The 21,751-nt window shown below is 40.1% G+C and overlaps 1 protein-coding gene and 1 long non-coding RNA gene across 3 annotated transcripts in view; one reads left to right on the top strand and one right to left on the bottom strand.

The window, feature by feature from the left end:
- The window catches only part of LOC127372591 (uncharacterized), a 78,159-nt gene that overhangs the window by 30,645 nt on the left and 25,763 nt on the right, over positions 1 to 21,751 (bottom strand). The gene's annotated exons all lie outside the window — the stretch shown is intronic.
- The window catches only part of cdk18 (cyclin dependent kinase 18), a 60,300-nt gene that overhangs the window by 13,725 nt on the left and 24,824 nt on the right, over positions 1 to 21,751 (top strand). For both annotated transcript variants that reach the window (XM_051416486.1, XM_051416484.1), the window contains exons 2-3: positions 9,037 to 9,172; positions 18,219 to 18,355. In XM_051416486.1, coding sequence (XP_051272446.1) covers positions 9,055 to 9,172; positions 18,219 to 18,355 — 255 coding nt within the window. In that variant the 5' untranslated portion in view covers positions 9,037 to 9,054. The remainder of the gene's footprint in view (positions 1 to 9,036; positions 9,173 to 18,218; positions 18,356 to 21,751) is intronic.

Below are 21,751 nucleotides of genomic sequence, written 5' to 3'. Positions count from 1 at the left end.
AAATATTTTGCTTGAAGGTTTGAATCTGAGCACGTGCATGTGTCTCATCACCCAGCATGAGTCACAGTGGTGTGTCGCTGGGCCTGTGCCTTATATGTAGGTAGATTGTTGATTGTGTGTCATATTTTCTGATGACTGTGCCCATTGGCCTGTATAAAACCACGAAGCCTGTCTTACCAAGCCCCACATATTTTCCATCAGCTGGCACCATTCTAAATGAGTACACACGAGGGGAGTTATATTCATTTAACCAGAGCTGACATGGGTCACTGGACCACTGACATATGGCTGTTTGCTGAATCAAACACTCTTCTCCTCAACCCCCCAGAAGCAACAACCACTGAACTGCTCCAGTGGACTGGTCACTGGCCAAAAGGACAATATTTTGTTTGCATTGGGCAGCTCATGTTTTTACCCATTCCTTCCACTGCAACAACTCTGCAAGTTAATCAGTAGGTTTACATGTACTTAGGGCACTGGATTACTTGTCGGCTTTCTGCAATAATATGATTTCTTCTAGGTCATAAATGAAAAACATGGTTTCCGTCATCAGGGTAAGGGATTAGTGATTTCCCCAGCTAGATTTCTCCTGGAGAAAGTCGATTTGTTTCGGCCATGTTAACCATGTTTATACATATGCATCCACATAACAAAATAATGAAATTTAGTCTGACTAAAACCAAAAATAACCAGCCTTGGTAAGTCCAATAGTGCAGTTTCAACAGCTGAGTAGTTGAAGTCAGACACATTAACCTCTTTTTTTGTGTGCATGTAAATATGAATTGGTGGGACTGTAATAACATTTACTTCAAAACAATATTGTTGCAATATCTCATTTGTGACAATCTCTAAATGAGCCTACTGTCTGTATTTTGACATTCAACAGTTACTGATGCAACCCAAAAACCTTCAGGCAAACAACATTAGAAATGCAGCCAGGGCCGTTGCCAACATTCTGGAAATACCAATGTTATGAGTTATGAGTGCCACCATTGCAACCCCACACACTCAGTTTTTAGTTGTATTTTCTATAAATATTATTTCACTACATGAGGGTCTAAATATGATGTCAAACCCTTCTCCGCGCTGACAGGAATAAAATCACAGTAAGGAAATACTCTCTTTGTTTTTCTTTTTTATGGCTAAAATATATGGTGAGTAAAACATTTTTATTTATTTATATATTTTTTAAAAGTACTTTATTTTTGTGTGATTTTTATGCACTAAGACAAATTCCTTGTACGTGTAAAAACTTACTTGGCTATGAACCCAATTCTGATTCTGAATCTGATTCTGATTCTAAAAAAAGAATACTGGATTTAACCATTCAAAACCCACCAGGTGTAACTTACAGACCTCCAAACTAAATGACTTCCATTTTGTGATTTGATGTCCCCTATCAGCAGGTCAACATCATTTGTTAGTGCCATCCAAACCTCACACAGTGGCTGTCGTGGTTGACCAGTGAACACAGGAAACAAACAAGGTTTTGCTGTGCTAATAACAACAATAATCAACATAACTTTGCGAGGCCATTTGGCTCTGCTAGCACCTACAGCATGAGCCACAGGCATGGTTTAATGCTAGGTGTGTGTGACTATGTGAGTGAGAAGTAACTCCTTGGAAACAACAATAGAAGCTGCTAGAGGTCAGCGTAGACACTGCTAGCATCAGTTATATCCGAACTGGAAGGTATTAATTGAAAGAAGAGCAAACAATGGCACTGAAGACTTTTCTCTATGGAAAAGATATTTTCGCTCCTCTCCCAACTGGCTTCGGAAAGAGTTATGTTATATGGTCTGTTGATCTGATTGGTTGAAGTGGGCCGTGATAGTGATGGATGGTTCATCCAATCACCTGCCCAGTGTTTTCTTGGAAGTGTCTGCCCTTTTCAAACAGTCCTCCAAACAGCCTTTGTTCCTTGGCCATTAGAGGGTCTTGTCAGCAGGTTACTTAAGGCCTTTGAACAGAAAACAAATGCTATAATTTTTCTTGTGAGGACAGTCTTTCTAAAAGCCCTAAATTGAGCCAATTATACAGGGGACATGACCTCAGTGTCCTGGGTTGTTCTGCAGCTACAGCACTGCCTGCAGGCAGTTTGAAAGGTGACCATTTTAGCCTTTTACAGCCATCATTCTCCCTTTTATTTTAGATTATTTGTTGACAACCTTGGTTGTCCAATCTTGGTCCACAATTTAATCATTCAGTGCTGGGAGTCTGTTCAATTTCAGTAAACACATCAAATGACTTTGTGCTCCCCTGTGTAACACTGGCTTATGAATGGCTTGCTGTCGGCTCACTGTGTTTTGGAGGGCTGGCATCTGAAATTTATGAGAAGAGAAATGAAAGTTGCGTCCAGATTTGTGAAACCACAAAGAGAAAAGATATAAACCTTCATGGAGATGCATGAGAGGGTGAGAGCAGCTGAGAAAGACAAACAGAGATCAAACAGGAACAGGGATTTTAAAAAAGAGAGAGAGAGAGAGGAGCGAGAGCGCAGCAGTAACATGAAGTGTGTTTGTGTCCAGGGAGGATCACAGCTATGGGCAAACAGAGATTTGTTGGCACCTCGCTTGGAGCAGATGCAGTTGTGAGATTGAGTGTGTGTGTGTGTGTGTGTGTGTGTGTGTGTGTGTGTGTGTGTGTGTGTGTGTGTGTGTGTGTGTGTGCGTGTGTGTGTGTGTAGCCAGACTAACTTCCTCCCTTTGATAGAGTAGCTGTGAGAGTGATGCCACATACTCCTGATTGGCTGCAAGCATCCAGACCCTTAAATTGTACCCTTCTCCAAACAGAGGAGTTTGTTGTCCACAAGATAAATGAAGCACACCGCCAGTTTGACACACACACACACACATTGTTCATCGCAATCAGGAATTTTCTCACTCGCGACCCATCCAATTATGTTGTTCAAGATGGCAAATGAGAGAGCGGAGTGGATGAAGAGAGGCTCCCAGTGTGTGCTGTATTTGTCCTTGGATTATTTGTTTATGAAGTTAAATTGGTTGCTCTTTCTTTGTGTACTGCCTTAGTTGGTCTTTGCTATCAGGTTCCAAACACAGTCACTTATGGTGTTGTATATGTGAGGGAGAATGACAGAAAGGAAACATAACGTGGTATGTTGCTACTTTTCACCTGAAAGTGCCACAGTCAAGTCTTTTTTTTTCTGTGTCGATTGGAAAAGAAATTCTGAAACGATACATTTGTCTCCCATGCCATAAAGAAGAAAAAACTTGGGATTCCCTGGTATTTTATAAAATATATGTATTTGAAGTAAGCAATGCCACTTTTAAAGAATTGGCTTAATAAAAATTAGAATGAAAAATAAATGTCTGTATTAAACAACACTGAATCAAACTGCCATTTCTACAGTTCTAACACTGGCTGCATGTTTCCTGCGTTTTTCGGTCGTGGTTTCTCCTTCGTGCTTGGCAGGGGAGGCTGATAGGAGGGCATTGCAATCTGCAACTACGCCGCTAGACACCACTAAATCCTACACACTTGTCCTTAAATTGATCCTCTGTACGTATTTTTTTTTTTTTTTGTGTAAAATGTCTTCCAAGATGAGGGTGATCAACTCACAATAGACAGCGTATGGCAATAACAGCTACAAGTATCTATGAAATCACAAACCCAGATACAATAGCACTGGTTTACCTGAGAGCACTGAGTAGAAAATACAGTATCATCAGTGAAAAAATGCTGGAACAGAAGTTCAATTTTCATCCGCATTATAACAATAAACACTGTCCTCCTCTTTAGAGAGATCACAACAAAACAAGCTAGTAAAATGACCCAGTGCTGTTACTCAGCCTGTGACACAAAGAGGTCTTTGTACTGTTGTTTTTCAATGCTTTACATGTCTGTTTTAGAGCACAGTGTCAACTGCAGTGTCCTTTTGTTCATTTGACCTCCTGTATGAAGTGTACTGAGGTGCTCCCTTACTATGTGGCTCTACCCTGCTGAGACTCCAGGGAAGTCTGCTTTCACAAAGGCGGCCTCACAAATTCTCAGAGGGAAAAACATCAGCCACAACCACCAACACACCAGGACTTTAGCCAGCCTAGGGGTATTGATTTCTCTCTGCAGAGTAAGCCTCTCTCCTCCTCCATTCTTAACCCTTTAATCTGCTTTGTATCTGATCGCTTTTTATTATTTAATTTCCCTTAACTCATATGCTTCTGTGAGCTTGTGTATTTTATCTGGCAGTTAATAATAAATGCCTATTGATTGTCGGGTTTTTATGTTCATTGTAGCCAATTTTATGGCTGCATAGTGTGACCATCAGAGTACTTATAGTGAGCAAGAATGATTCTGCTGAGATATCTGTACATTTGAAATAGATGTTAATGTTGTGATGGATGAAATAGCGTGTGACTGAGCCAGAAGCATTTTCCAGCTCTAGAAATATAAGGCTGAGGTCTTTGTTGCTGCTTCAGCTGCTTATTGAACATGATTGTGTGTCATGAACACCACAGAAAAAAGACTGGCATTCCTGCTTGTACCAGCGCTGTGGCAGTTACTTTGCTCTTTTGTGCTACCAAGAGGGTCTTTCCCTCTACATCAAAGGGTCACATGAGCTGAATTTGATTGATTTCTAAAGGGCTCTCCTTTTCTGAATTAGAAATCCTCCTTTTCTCTGCACTGATCTGCTTTAACCGTCGCCTTTTGAGCTGCTTCCTCTTCTCCACTGGCTGTTCAATTTATGGCTGCCGCCCACACTCTGGTTCTGAGAACGCTCTCATTATTTTATCTAAACTCCAAAGCCTCGCGTATCTTGCACCTTATATACTGTATGTAAACATATACTTTATATAGGACATAATTAGTTTGATGTCTGAATCTGATTTCACAATTAAAATAGCACCTTTCAGCAGAGGGCAGGGATTTATATCTATGTAAAACATTTTTAATTATCTGTACATGTCATTTTAGTAGTAGTAGTAATTAGTTTTGGTCCATATGAACAATTGTCCACAATGAGTACACATAGAAATGAATAGAAAACAATTATTTTTAGATTAAAATGGGAAAAAGAAGAAACTGTTGACCGGAAAGGTGTAGGCTGGAGCTTTAGCTTATTATAGCTTCCCTCTTTACATATGACAGTCTAATAGGCAACCCTGTCATACTAGGTTAAAGCTATAGAAAAACAAAACAGAAACAGGAACTCCAAACGTTTCAAACACAATAATGATCATACCTTACTTTTATATTTGTTTTGGTTGTTTTTTTTGAAAAGTGAACACATTCTTAATTCCTTATCCAAATTATATCACAAAGTATCTATCTTTTAGGGTTAATTGTCTTCACCCTTTCCCCTGAGTTCATATTGGCTCTCTCTCATTTCAAACAACCTCTGAGTACAGTTAGGATGTAAATTATTTTGTGCTTTGTACATTATATTTAAAATAAACTAGATCACAAAATTTGAAAGCATGTAAATTAGTAAAAAGTTGGTTGGTTGGTTGGTTCATAATAATCAGATCAATTTACAGTTCTTACAGCTCTCCTCTGTAACATAAAAACTGGATTAGTGTTTCCCCATACCTTTACACAGTAGATAAGTTAATAAATAAAACAGTTTTTCCCAGCCTTTGCTGGTGGACTACAGCATAACTTAACCTGTTATATCGCCACCTGTTGATCAGTGGTGTGACACCAGGACAGTGCAAGTTGTTTAGGTGAAAAATAATGCTACACAGCATTTGTCAAGTAAACCTGAGCTGACTGGCTGTGCTGAGGTTGCTGGAAAGCAAATAGCTTTAATTATTTCCAACTTCAGAGTTGACCAAGGCCATGAAAACAATAATTTAGTAAACCTTTCATCCAGACTTTGTCAGAGCCCATGTTTGAATCTCTCTGTGACTGCAACCCATGCTATTCACTCACTTCTTTTGTGTGATCAGAGGGACAGCCAAATGCTGTAGCATATACAGAAATGAAAAATAATTACAGGGAGAAAGGTTGAGCCTTTATTTGAAAAAATCGTGCTTGCAGCTACCATGTCATGAAAGCTCAAATATGGTCATTCTCAGTATTTATGAATAAAGCAACAAATAAAAAAAATCTGAGAGAATCAAATAGGGGGAGTGGCCATGAGGCTATATAGTGTGTGACGCAGGAGGTAACACCAGCCATGAGCAGCTGCTGTCAGACTCTTCATGTGCACGCTGGAAACACAGAGTCTGCTGGAACTTTGACAGTCACTAGAAGAACATTTACACCTGTTGTAAAAGCTTCTGTGTTATACCTGTGCTGTAACGTTAGCTAAGCTAGCGGCTCAGAGGGACTAGAGCGCCAGGCTTCAGCTACGTAGCGGGTCACATTCTGCAGAGTTGTGACGTTGGTTTTATGGAAGCAGGGGTTGGTTGATTATTATTGTCACCTGCCTCCAGATCAGCCAATAACAAAATTCTATTGCAATAGCTGGGTTTCAACCAGTAGAAGAAGACTGTTTTACATTTTCTAGCAAAATATGTAGAATTCAATACTTTGCACTAAACTGTCCAGATTTGGACTCAATCAATCAATGAAACAATCAGCAACACTAATCAATATCCATATGCAGAGGTTTTCAGCTGAAAAAAAGGTTTGGGGGTTTAGTTACTCATTAATGCCTGTTTAATATCTACCAGATGTCTTACATTAGTGCGAAACATCATCAAGAATGCAATCAAGGCAATGAACTCATATCAAACTCGTAATTTGTAATGATTTTCCTCTGAACTAATACAAGGATGACAGTGATCACTAATGTATTGATCAGAGTCTGACAAACATTTGCACTGTTCATTAAAATAGTTCTAATCATGCAGTTACAGTGTAAGCTCTTACTTTTAAACAGGCTTTCTCATAAAACCACATTAAAATCCAGGGCTCTGGCCTGTGGCCGGTTTCAGAAAGATATTTGTATATTTTGTAAGCTTGAAAAGTCTTGCCGCCCTACCCTCTGAGCTAAGAATCATGTTTCCATGGTAACAATCAGAGACACCTCCTGACCAGTGGCACCAAATGACACAAAAGAGGAAAATGTGGCTGATTATTTATTGCTTGATAATAATGTTGTGAAGCGAGCAGTTTGAAGTTTTTTTTTCAGTAACTCTTTATACAGTACAGCAGTGAGGACATTGTCAATCATTTTGTTTGCCCAAGGAGGGAGTCTTTGATGCTCCTGTCAACTGTGGGATTAGTACTATTTACTGTTTACTATTGAATTTTTTCTTTTTTACATTGTTGCAGTCTGTTGAATTCTCCCAGTAAAATATCCTTGTAATTGTTGAATTCTTAGGAAGGCAAACATTTTCTGATAGATTGTAAAGCAAGCTGAGTGGCATGACCATGAATGTATTAAGGGAGAAGTGGACACAGCGTTGGAGGCCAGTTCATTCCGTTCATTCCTATTATAGTGGCTTAGTGGTGCATGAAAAATGTTCGTCCAATTACCCGGATCTTCATACTTCTGAATGGCACGCCCATAGAGCAAGAGACTTTGTATGGCTGTTCTTGACTTTCCAAACATTATTGCAGAGGTTCTAAAACTGGGGTTGCTGAGGTTCCAGGGGTCCCCAGAAAAGTGGGGAATATTTGAATTTCACTATTATCTCATTGACTCGTAGCTAGCTCAGTGAGAGAACATATAAGAACAACTACTTGGTTCCACACTCTTTATTGTTATTCTGCCAATCAGTACAGAGAGTTATGGAATAACTAAATCTTATCAGATGGTTCCCTGAGACTAAATCTTATCAAATACAGGGCCCCAGCCTGATGTATATTGATGTGGGGGGCCTTGACACTAAAAAGGTTGAACCACTATGTTATTGGACCAAATGATCAGATTCTGATTCTGTCATGCTGGTTTGGCCAAAAAGGTTTCAAAGCCAGGTGCTCTTCCTGGGGGCTTGGTTTCCCTTTTTTTACGGTTTGAAAAAAGCCCCAAATGTAACCAGAATTCATTGCAAAGTAGTCTTCCTTAAAATAATCAGACCTAAACAGCTTTGTGCAACAGATGCATTTAGATATTATTTAAACATACTATTGCTTTTGTGATTCCTGCAGTTTAAGGTTATACAAATAATATATATATTAAATAACTATCGTCATTTTGAGTTGTGCTACAGCCCATGTGCATGCACAGCTCATGATGCGGATGTTAGAAAGCCTTATATATATTTTAATTACTCAACCGTTGGATTACTTATTAGTCGTATTATGGTGTCTGGATTCAGGCAGCCCTCTGACCTGCACTGTGCAGACATTGCAGCAGTAAGTATAATCTGACAACACCCTGATTGCTCAGAGACAGCAATATCCTGATGGGTTATTGAGGCTTAAAAATAACAGTAGGCAATGCCGAGCCTTGCTGTAATTGAACCCACCATCCACATCTCTTAGCCTTTTATAATAATGAGCCAAAACACACACACACACACACACACACACACACACACACACACACACACACACACACACACACACACACACACACACAGACACATGCACGTCGGTACAGGAGACCCCATGACACCAGTCTCTGCAGCACACAGACCAGAGAAAAAGAAGAGAATAAAAGGTTGAGTGGAATAAAGGCAGGCAAGAAACTAACTAGTAGGGCTGGCCGTGGTTATGTAACCTACTGAGGGAGAGAGTATATTGATCTGATGCTTTCCTGCTGCTTTCTGCCTCATTATCAGATGACACAGAAGACTGTCTTTGGTCAAGCTGCACAAAAAGATCCATCACAGCTGCACATCACGCTCTGCAACTCGTGTCATGTAGGCAGTGTTTACACTTAAATTTCTTTGATTTATGTTGTACTATATGTTCTGTACATCATAACAACAGTTCAAATCTATTTTTTTAAATGCTTTGCTATAGTAACAAATATTGTATGTCCTTCAGGAAAAGCCTTAGAATGTGTTGATGCTGTATTCATTGATGGATCGGAGGATTTATTGTATATTTCTTGGTGAATCTCTCTCTCTCTCTCTCTCTCTCTCTCTCTCTCTCTCTCTCTCTCTCTCTCTTTTCTCCCAGAGTCGGCTCCTCAGCACCATGAACAAGATGAAGAACTTTAAACGGCGTTTCTCTCTTTCTGTTCCTCGCACTGAGACCATCGAGGAAAATGAGTTCACTGAGCAGATCAACCAGCTCAACATACGGCACACTCAGGGTAAGAACCCCTCTTTCCTCATTCACCCATGGGGAACCTGTTCATAACCTTAAAGATATACTACCTAATTTTGTTCAGGTCCCAAATGTGAAAACATTCTTCCTCGCTTGTTGTTGAAGTTTGGAAATTAAACTGTGCTCGAGTTTCAAAACCAGCGCCATAGCCAGACAGACTGCTGATATTGGACGATTCTCCAAAACCCAAACTTACTTTTAACCCACAGAGCAAAATTGGTCTGGCCCAGCGATGGCTCACACAGCCTACTTACATTTGGCCCAAATACAGCTAGGAATTACAGTCCACAGGTGGTCCAGGTCTGGTAGCCACACAGCCCATGACATATCTTAGCCAACTGTCTCTCACTCTCTGCCTGCGCTGCATGAGTAATATGTAGACAAATAGTTAATGAGGAAATTCAGCCAGTACACACTAGGCCTGAACACCATTGCCAAAAACAAACAAAAAAAGACTGTTGAAACTTGTCACAATAGGGCCAGCTATGGTCATACAGTTAGATGAGATATGGCTATGTCAGGGGCCATATGTGGCTACCAGACCTGGACCACCTGTGGACCATCATTTATTTATTTGGCCAGAGTGTATGGGCCAAACCAATTTTGCTTTTTGAACGTCCAGTTTTTCTAAAATATGAATATTCCTACAAAACCTGTGCATAGCTTGTACAATCCTTAAGGTTTGGTTATGGTTAAGGCTGCACATTTATACTGTATATTAACAATTATTATCATGTATATATCTGGAATGTTAAGGATTGTTTTAGCATCTTGTAGCGTATTGTTTTGGGTTTACACCCAACAACTTTACTGTAATGTACACTTCCTGCCCAGCACAAAATGACAGGGAAAGTTAGCAACTAGCTGGTTAGCATAGTGAAGCCTGTAGCAGAGAGTTGATGGAGAGATAGAACAGAACTAAAAGGAAAGAGAATATGGGCTGTACATTCACCAGGTGGCCAGAAACATGCCTCCAAATGAATGCTAATGTTGCTTTGTGTCTGCTGGATGGGTAACATGTTATCAGTAGCTTATTTAGGTGATAATATGACTATTTTTCAGTTTTGAGCCTGTTCTTCCCCTAATGGCATCAGTGAATATGGCTTTAAGCCTCCTGGTTAATGTACGGGAAAGCTCATGGTACGGAAAAAACAGCGCAAGTAGGTCTGAGATGGATGGGTGGTTGTGTTGGCATTGATTTTAATTGTGAAATATCATCGTAACATAGTTCCAGGAGATATAATATCCTTGAAATGATGTGGCTACTACAACAGAATCAGAGGGTTTAACTAACCATTTAACCACTGATATGTAAGCCAAATCTCCCTAATGTCACCTTTTACAGATATGTTGGTTCTGTAGGTTCTGTTTTTGACAAGTTTGCTGCAGTGGCTATCAAAACCATTCTACAACAACTGGTTAATTAAGAACGTTCAAAGTCCTGAACCCTGATTTCTATTTGCTTGTGTCTTTTGGTCCTTGTGCAAATAAACAGCTCATGTCTAATAATAGAGCATAAACTGCAATCTGGTACAGAGTTTTAATACCAAATACAAAAGGCCTCCTTCCTTCCGTGTCTGTAGCAGACCCTCACAGATTAACTGGGGTTTTTCCGGCTACGACTGGTACCACCACCGGCGCTGAGTCACAGAGGATCAGCAGGCTTCAAAGGGAAATGAGGGTTATGGTGGGGTAAGTAGGGGTAGATAATGCAAAGGAACTGAATGCATTCAGAATTAGGTTTTCAAGTGTTTCTGCGTTATTATGTAGAGTTTGACTGTGAAGATAGCACAAAGAGATGGAATAACAATGAATTTGGTGAAAACAGTGTGCACCTTTAGATTGTAGAGCTACCAGGATGGTTAACACTTTAATCATACATGATGTCAGCACTGTGCACTATTTTTTATGGCTGTTTTCTATAGGTGGGAAATAAAGCTTAGATTTGATGCTTTATATTTCGATTTAATGCACTGAGTCAATAGGAGAGAAGTGGGATGCAAGGTCACTCTAGGTGCAATGAAATTATCTGCCAAGTGCACAAGCATTACAGTGTACAGTAAGCATGACGTACTATAATCAAGAGTTTTCATCAGACCTTCTTGTGTATGTAACACTTGAGTCAACTAATCAAAATGAGACAACCTCCTCTGTGAGCATGGAGCTCAGTAAAGTGACGCTGTTATTCAGCTGGCTGATGGAGAGAAGCAGCTGGATATGTAGTTTAACCCCCCAGAGTACATCTGTCTGCTTCCCTGTCTGCTCCTGAAGGTCAGGAGAGAGGTAACCAGACACAGAAAGAGAGAGGAAGAGGACAAAGCAAGGGAGGTAAACAACTGACTGAAGAAGAAAGGGGACACAAAGCGAGACGGAGCATTCGACCCAAACCCAGCAGCCGAACTAATGTTTACACTCCTCTCTAATCTTTTCCCGTCATCTCTCTTTTCCATCTTGCTCCTCTCTCCTATGTGAAGGATTATATCATGCACCCACAGCGTTATGCTCAGCATATGCTGCTGTTTAGACTGAAAACATCATCTGACATTTTTGCAAGGATATAATCATCACATGCCCATTGCATTTCTGCAGCAAGAAGATAGGTCACAAATGGCAGGGGCAAACAGCTAGCCTGTCTCTGTCAAGGGTTAAATAATGTGCCAATCAACACTTCTGAAGCTCCCTCATTTAAGTTTTATCTGCTTTGTTTTATACGTGCACATACAGTAAACTACAAAGTATTGTTTTATGTTTTAGTTTGTGTACAGATTGAACAAACCAGATACAGCATATTTGTTAGTGAGCTTCCGAGGTGCTGGTTGGTGGAGGTGGAGAGAGCCAAGCTAACTGTTTCCCCCTTTTTGCTAAACAAAGCTAATCACCTCTTAGCTCTAGCTTTACACTTAACCACAGTGTGGACTCTCATCTCACCCTTGGCAAGAAAATCAGAGCTATCTTATAAGTTATATTAAATGTAATCACACAATTATACATGAGAGGAATCCACAAATTCATCAGATGGTTACTGGGCAATGTGACGATGTATACCCTGAGACGATATATATGTTATGACATATATATGCGATGGTATCTCTCCTTTAAATGGATAGTTCAGGTTTTTCAAAGTGGGAAGCATGAAAATGAATATCAGTGTATGCTACATTTAGAATATTTTCACTGCTTTACCTTGAAGTCACACAACCTTTTACGACAGGAAACTGAAGCGTTTATATCTGGTTTAGTCTGCTGGCATTGGAGATAGAACAGATACATATAACGGCTTCAGTTTCCTGTTGGAAAAGGCTGTCTGACATCGAGGTAAAGCAGTGAAAATATTGTAAATATAGCATACACTTATTTTAAACGATTTTGTAGGTTGCTAAAATACGTTTTGTTGCTGCCAACTGCCATCTACTGTATGTCATACTGATTACAAGTACCTCATAAAACAACACTTCAAAAAACCTGAACTATCCTTGTACATTAGAGATAGGCTGTTATTCAGGTAATAGGACAGGTAATAATAGATGTACCTATCAAGTATCTTGAGATATAAGGTATTTAATTCATTAGATTAACCTAAAACATTCTTTTGATAGAATAATTTAGCCAATATGCCCACTAGAGTTTTAATCTGAAAAAATCAGGCAAGACCCGAGCCCAAACCACAGAAGCAATTTTGGGTCCGAGCCCGACCTGAATTTCCACTCAAAAAAACGAGCCGACCTATGGCAGCAGTTTTGGGCCCAAACCAGGCAGGTCAGGTCAGGTCCAATCGGGTTCGCTGCAGAAAATTAAAGCTGTAATGCCATCGCCTAATGAGTACCATGAATGGTGATAAATACATACATATGCATAACTGTCCATACAAACAGCTCATGTGCAGATGAGTTTAACTTCTTCAGTCTTAACAGATTATTGGATTCTCTTATTGTTTCTCGCAATTAAAAACAAGAGCAGCTGGATCAAACTGGCAAACACAAAGAAAGTCAATCAGTCTCAGATCACTGAGCACGATGAACTCATTAGCATCCCCCAAGGCTGCATATACACACAAGATACAGTAACACATAAACACATACAGAGTTTCATGAACACTAGTTAGATGTGACAGAATTTAGATTCATACAAACACAGGTATGTGTGTGTGTGTGTGTGTGTGTGTGTGTGTGTGTGTGTGTGTGTGTGTGTGTGTCTTCCGGGGTCTTTAGGGGTAGCCAGGACTAACTGTCTGACTAACCACTAATATTTCACATTAGGCAGAATCCACTTTCCATATATTAGTGCATTTAAAGCTGTTTTGTTAAGCTCCCACATGAACGTGCTAATGTAATGTTGAGAGTAATCACATAAGCCACCGTGACACATCAATGCTCTGATGAGAGCTTCTTCTTGATCAGAGTTGAAAACCAATCGTCTCTGCTGATAATGTGCTGAAAAAAATGAATCCTGATTAAAGGAATAACAAAGTAATTATTCAAGTCACTTGATTTAAATTAGTTTCATGTGACAGTGGCAGTTGGTTTAGTCTTCAAATGACCAAACCCTCTGGCACACACATGCACAAAGTCACAAAGCTTTTATTACCAAGCTGGTGAGATTTTCTTATCTTGGTTATGTTGACTGGCTGTTGTCCAAAGCACACTGCCATTTGCTTTTACAGGAAAAGCACCATTAGCCACTGTTTCCATCAATCTACCTCATCTGACCTGCTTGACCACATGGCAGTTTTAGCTTTGCAACAGGTAAAGTTTAAAAGTGTTTAGATACACAAAGTTAAATTTGCATTAATTAATCATTTAGCACAACAATTTAACAATCACATTAAAGCTGTTATGGTCAAACTTTTAGCAAACTGATATCTACACATCAAGCAGAAAACATTAGCATTCATTGATGTTTTACGCCAATGTAATGTTACCTGATGAATGCAATCCTCACTCTCATTTTAGCTCTCATTTTGACTCAGCTCCTGAAAAAATATGCTAAATTCTCCACTCTGTTAAATAGCTAGACGCTAACTTTGTTTGGTGCTGGGCAAGCAGCATACAGTGGCTTAGTCAGAACTGCCTGCTGTGTCCACCAAAGCAATTTGTTGCAGAAGAGTATTCGTGGGTTCGCCACTACAAGCAATCACTTTCACATTAACACAGAGAACGGACTGTGAAGTATGTAGGAGGAACTACGGTGGCTGCAAAACTCATGAAAAACCCAAAAGTCCCCATCTACAGCCAGTGTTTGGTTTGTCCATTATGGGCTACTGTAGAAACAAGGCGGTTCAACATGGCAGACACATTGGAAGGCATCTGTAGATAAAAGCAGCTCATTCTAAGGTAACAAAAACACAACAATTCTTTTATTCAGCTGATTATACACTAATGAATACATACGTATGAATATTATATTCCATTTCTGAGAATAGATAGATAAGTTGACTAAAAGAAACATACAGTTGATTTTTAAAGCTAGGGTGGGCAGTTGCAAAACCTTCTGTCTCTCTCTTTGCAACCTCGTATCAACTTGTGTGAACGGCAGCAGAAGGAGTTGGTTGCCCTGCAAAACCTCATGCCTTGTGGGGCCCGCTTTCCACGGCTTGAGCCTCACTGAGACCCCGACTTGTCAGGGGCAGGGCAGAGTGCTGCGGGCTTCAGAGGCGCTGTCTAACAGAGGGATTTGAGGATGGTGCAGACAAAGGAGGTGTTTGAAATGTATCACCACTGAATCAGGGTTTTCGTCATCTGAAGGGACATGTATGTGCATCTGCAACAGCCAAAAGGATAGCCTCTGTGAAATGACCTGTGATTGGCCAAAGTCTGAAAACAGAGCCAGGAGGAAGAGCAGAAGTTTACTTTTTTCTCTGACTACTTGGAGTGCAATATGCTGAAATGTTATTATGGATTTTTTTTGCCAAAAGAAGAAAAGAAAACTGCCTTCACCAGATTAAAATGTGCTGAAAGCATTTTCTTTCAGTAATAGATTTCTAAAGTAAAGGACCGACGGTCAGTCCAGCACTTTCGTCCAGACTGTAACATCTCAACAACTGGATGGGTTGCAATGAAATTTGGTACAAACATCCATGGTCCTCAGTGGATGAATCCTATTGATTCTGGTGGTCCGCTGACTTTTTATCTAGCACAACGATGAGGTTGATTGTTGATTTGAGTGAAACATAATTGGATGGATTGTAATGAAATTTGGTAGACTTTTCAAGCTCCCCCATGATGAAGTGTAATAACCCATAACTTGTCTTTATCATTAGTGCTATTTAGCAAATGTTAGCATGCTAACAGTACTGCGATGGTGGTGATGGCATGTTACCATTGTAGTTGTGAAGATATTAGCATGCTGATGTTAGCATTTACCTCCAACTGTGTCTAAGTACAGCCTCACAGAGCCGCTAGCATGTCTGTAGAGTTTTAGTCTTGTTTAGTATTCACAGCACTTTTTGTCAAGGTTCATGCCACTGAAGATGACTTAAAGGGAATTTTAAGTTTTTTGAAAATAGGGGTCCGTCCTTGAGATAGACACTTAAGTTGCTTGATGGCTGTATTGACCAGACTGTAAGTTTAAATGTGTGTAACTCTGTGAAAATGTCAAAAATTTTCTCAAACATTGCCTGGGGGTTGCCATTATTTGTGAAGCTTATTCCCCAACCCACATTCCATGGTTATTCCTCTCCTGACTCCTCTCTGCCTCTCTCACTGTTGACCACAGTTTCAGATGGAAACGCTACAAAAATATCATGTAGCGTACCATATTGGATTGTCCTTTTCCTAAGAAGACGTCTAGCAGGCATCTATTCATATCTCACAGCAATCAGACACAGTGTGTGTGTGTGTGTGTGTGTGTGTGTGTGTGCTCATATCAGTGTCGCCTACTGACCATAATTAGCATCGGGAGATCAAAGGAGCACTGTAAGCTGTGATATTCAAATGACTAGCAAACAGGTTGTCATTTCATCCCTCCAGCCCATTTAGACTGTCAATCAGTCTGACACAAAATGGCCTGTTAGAGGCCCCTCTGTGGCGCTCTGTGATGAGTTGTTAAACTTATCCAGGCATCTGAAAATCAGAGAGCCACCTCAGCCCTTATCTGTCTGTGTCCTTTATCTTTTTATTGTCACTGATACACCAGCCGCTTGTTATATGAGGCGTGTGTGTTTAATTGATACAACCCTGTTAGATTTCCTATCATATGAGAGGGACCATAGGTCATGCAGTTAATATTAATGTCTGTGTGTTTATAACATGTTCGTGTGTTGAGGGACCTGCTTTTCTTGTTAGCCATTGTCCCTATGGAAACAAGGAGTTAAAGCGCTTTCTGTTTCACCCCAGGAGGGAACGGTTGTAAGACACACATACACAGGTCTGGAGGCAGCTGATAAAATGGAGACACATGTCCACTTCAGACACCACACATGCCATACCGGTGAGGCGGCCAACACTCGCCATTGAAACAGGAGATCAAACTGCAGCTGAAACCTCGTAGCAGGTAGCATTCAAAAGACACCGACCAGGCATCAAACGCAAATCACATACAATGCTGTATGATGAGGATCAAAGTCCATTCTTCCCACCACACTGACTGAATAGCTGTCGCACTGCCATGCTTGTGCGCCCACAGTATATCTGACACATTCATGTCAGCTGTCTCAATCTTCTCTGTTGTCTTGATGTGCCTCGTCTCTGAAAAGAAGACGCTTAGAGTCCATTTTGTGCTTGTGTGCCTTTCTTTGCTTTGTGTGGTAAAAGGAGGAAGTAAGCATTTTTCCAGTATTGGCACATGGCCTGGTGTCTTCACTATCAATAATTTTAACTTGCATCAGGAATTTAGGAGAAAAAGCTTGCAAGAAAGGCTACCCTTAACGTAAAACTATAAATCTTGCTTATGTGCTTATGTTATGTCATCTAGAAACAGTTACACACCCTGACAGAAAACTTTAAATAAGAAAGTGAAACACTTGCCTATTTACAATCCAGAAAACATGGAGCATCATTTGGATATGGGTTTTAGTGACCATCTATGTACCTGTATTCAGCCTCCTTATAGCTCTGTTTTGGTCCTCACCAACTGCTGTGAAAAATATCTGACTGTTTAGCTACTAAATGATGCTCTTTGTTCATCAGCTGGTTGCCTTTGGTGCTGGGTAGGTAGTGGGTTTTTAGAAATGGTTTGCTGAAAAAAGCTGCCTGCTGCTGAAAACAGTCAACAGCTGTAAAACCAAAACAACACGCTGAAAGGCACTACAATGCTCTGTACTGCTGTAGAGCTTCACACTGACCATAGTCGACATTTTGGGAATATGTTTGCTGGAAGTAAGATGAGAAGACTGAAACCAATCTTATGCCTGTACAGTAAATATAAAGTTGAAGCCAGCAGCCATTAAGCTTAACTTTGCATAAAGAATGCAAGCATGGGGAAACAGCTAGCCTAGCTCTGTAGAAGGTTAACTAAATTTACCAACCAGCACTTTCAAAGCTGACTGAATGGCACAGGAAATTTCCCCAGTGGTGAGGGGCAGGTCAAGCTGAGCCTTACACTCAGGGGTAATGGACTGACCTTATATCTCATTTGTTTAATATGTAAAAATGACATACAGTCCATAAAATGAAAGAAGAAGAAGTAGCTCTGAAAATAGAAAAGGTAAGAAAGAGGTGATTTTATTGAGAAATGTAGTTTAATTATGACATTATGCACTTCATGTTTAGATGTCAGCTCTAGTTCTTTCTCTGTAGCGACTAACTATGAGCTTAAATAAATGAGTTTCAAAACATAATGAAGGCAGATGTTTCCACGCAGGGCACAGGGTATCACTGAATGATGAGTATATAAATTATGTTACTCACATGCCATGGCCTCCACAGTTAACACAACTGCACACAGTTTATGGCATGATGTGTTGAGACTTGAAGAATGTATGCCATTGATCATTTAAGCTGTTCTGAAAGCTTGTGGTGATCCCTTATAAACCATTGATTTTCGTTTTGTCACCCATATGCGCATCTGCAAATGTGTTTTTGTTTCTCCTCTTTCAGGCCTGACTCCAGACAGGCTGGGTCCACCATCTCATGATGCCAGTCCGGTGAGCCCTGAACCAACAACACCGGGAGCCCAGTCTCCTTCCCACCTCCACTATCACAGCAAGGCCCAGCATAGACGTTTCTCCATGGAGGTGAGTGGCAGAAGCTCAAAGTGCAGCTGTAGGACACAGGTTAATGTGACAGATGAGGGGTTAACAGGCAAAGTGTTCACTTTAGTTTCCGCTCATGCTGTAGTCACATGCTGCCAAGCTTTTCAGAACAGCAATTTACTTGTTTCTGATTGTGCACTGATAGGAAACTCTCTAGGTTCAACTGCACATTAAACACATTAAAAGTCAACCTGACATAGATATCAGTGGCACATATAGTTTGTTCTCTTGTTTAAACTCTTCCCAGGAGCCATTTCTCCATTTCCACCTCTGCCAGCTCGATGAGATGAGTCACCTCAGAAGCTTTTAACCCTCCCAACACCACCAGATTTTTTATTAGAAATGTGAGAGTTCACAGTTCCACCCTTTCAGAAAAAGTCCCTGGAGTGAGTGTGATTCACTTTGAGTCTTTCTCATGCTCCATACAACTCGTACCAGACAGTCAAGTGAAGCTATGCCAGAGGGAAGTGAAGGCTCAGGAAGGCATTGGTGCTGTCAAGACAGAAATAATAGTGTGACAGTGAGAGGGCTGGGAGCTTAGACAATCTGGATAGCTTCATTTACCAAGAATGAGAAATGTATGTACCTCTTTCTAATAAAGGGTGTACAAGTAATGGCTGGTTAATGACTTGTTATGGTTAATCAATGCTTTATAGATCAGTAAGCAATTGATGGGGACAATTGTTTGGTTGCCATGATGTGAAACTATCCCTTCAGTTGGAGTATAGACTCTATACCAGATTATCCAAGCTCTCCCTGCCTTCCAATTGTCTGGGTATTTCTAAATGCAAGGTAGTTGATCAATAGGCAAGTACACCATTATCAGAATCTGTATCTGTTCAGCCAACTAAATGATCTGTGTTTGTTTGGAAGTTGTTAATTTAAGCCTGCAATTGATATGGGTTGATCTGAAGTTGCTATATTAACGAGGACAGATATTGACATCTCTACTCATTTGATACTCTTTAAAAATACATTATCTTTACCGGATATTCATTACAGAGTACTCGTTAAACCCTAGTAGTGCTGGGCTGCTTATTATGTCCTTTAATCGATATATAGCAAATCACTTTGTAACTTTGTAGCTTTTTAAAACATGGAAAATGGATGTCCCAAGCAATATTATATGGTACAACAGTGCTAACAAGCACACAACTTCCGTGTATAATCACCCTAAGGACTTTGGACTGGTTCTGTAATGCAAGATCTTTTTAAAACTACCACCCAGTTTTGGTAGCTGGTGGAAAGTCACCAGTCTCTATCAAAAAAAACGTACTTACTTTACTCACGTCTTGTGAGTCTAGCTGGTGTAACATTTCTTTTTTACTAGCTTTTTTGCTAATTCATTAGGAAGACCTTTCCAATTGACAGTTCAACTTACCTCCTGGAAAAGAGCAACAGAGCATTCAGACCACAGTCTCATTAACATTTACATGCCCAGACTTGACTTATTACTCTAGTGGAAGAGCCCTTCATTAATTAATGATTTCTTAACATTTAAAAGGCCTGCACATGGTACACCCACACAGGTGATTTCACTATTGACCGATTAGCCTCATGTCAGGTGCCATGGTGTGAACAGATTGCAGATTGCAACCAGATGAATACGGCTAACCTTTCAAGTGTGTAGGAGCAACTACGGTGGCTGTGAAACTCGCAAAAGGCCCAATCTAGAGCAGTGGCTCTCAACCTGAGGGTCAGGACCCCTGCAAGGCGTCATCAAAGCTTCACAGGGTGTTGCAAGGCCTTCTTGATTTTAAGGGATGTAAGAAAACTTACAATATACACAGTAGGCCTATATCTCAACATTTAGTTCAATCCTGAACTTTACTAGAAACGTAAATTGTTAAGTGAGTTGTCTAATAGAACAATGGCCTAGCGTCAGGGACAAGGAAAGCCTAATAAGTATGTATGATTGTTACAAAACATAATACAGACAGACAAAGTTCCATAAACAGGAAATAAATACAAACTTAATGCAGTTATTGAGTTTACTATTTGGTTTAATTGTAGGCTATAGTTTTGATGGAATATCCATAATATATATGTCACTTAGTCAGGGGTCATGAGTTTAGTAAATGATAGAAAAGGGGTCCCTTAAGGAAAAAGGTTGAGAACCACTGATCGAGAACCAGTGTTTGTAGAAACATGGCAGATCAACATGGCAGATTGAAGGCTGTTGGAGTCATGAATGATGTGACTTGCGGTAGGTTAGGTGCGCTGCAGGTGGTGAGACACATGCGGGAGTCGCTCTGTGAACTAGACTTTTAAATTCGTTTTATGTGAAGCCCACCATTTCTTTATTTATTTCCTCCTTGTTGACTGTTGAGGTACCTTACGTCATCATCGTGCACAAAAATGCCACGAAGGGGAACGGACTCTGAACCTGAAGCTAATGCTAACGCCATGGATGAGCTCGCTAGCATGACTGAATCTCCGAGACCTGTATAATCGGTTATAATGCCACTACCTTATTCAGCTGTACCAGATAACAGACCCCTCAAACAGGTTTCTCTACTCTGTTAATCTCATTATTATATATTGAATTAATCTTATTTTTATTGTTAGTATTACATTATTATTATTTTATTTATCTTTGTCTTTTTTCTCTTTTTGAACTGCTTTAAAACGCCTTGCTGCCCGCCTTCCGTTGCCACAGCAACAGTGTTTTTCATTCATCCACCCATCTCATCACTTAAATAGTCCGCCAAAATTGGCCCTGTAAGTTACCATGGTCAACAACTAGACTTTTATTTTTGGAAAACGGGTCTTGTCCTTTTTTGTGTGTGTGTGTGTGTGTGTGTGTGTGTGTGTTTTTTGACTCTACCCCCCCCCCCCCCCCCTTTTTTTTTTTTTTTTTTTTTTTTTTTTTTTTTTTTTTTTTTTTTTTTCCCCTTTCCCAAATTTAATTTTAGGTTAAAAAAATTAAAATTTTATGGAGACTTCACTTTACTCTTGGCTTCTAATAGCTTCATAGCCTATATGTTCACAGTGCTCTCAGGGCTAGGTATATCCTTGAGCAAAACCCTGTTGGAAGTGGGTAGGTGTCAGGGAATTTCCTCTGTCAGTGTTTGGGTTAGTTCTGAATGCCCTGTGTTCCCTTTTAATGGTCATTCTACTCTGTTCATTACTATTTTTCATGGCTGTTTCTCACTCCAACATTCACATCTCGTTTTTTCTGTTTATGTAACTACCTCCCCCTTGTCTCTAGATTTCTCCAGTAAATACCAGATCACTTATAGGCTGTATCCTCATATTCTTCCCATATGGCAAGTAACCAGGTGAAGAAGACTGCCCTAGCCAAGGATGGAGTGGTTAATTTCCTAAGCTGGAACGTAAAAGGCCTTAACTCACTGATCAAAAGAAATAAGGTATTTG

Source organism: Dicentrarchus labrax, unplaced genomic scaffold, assembly GCF_905237075.1.
Source record: "Dicentrarchus labrax unplaced genomic scaffold, dlabrax2021, whole genome shotgun sequence".
NCBI lineage: Eukaryota > Metazoa > Chordata > Actinopteri > Moronidae > Dicentrarchus > Dicentrarchus labrax.
The sequence above is the reverse complement of the archived record's forward strand: the minus strand, read 5'-3'. Positions and strand labels throughout refer to the sequence as shown.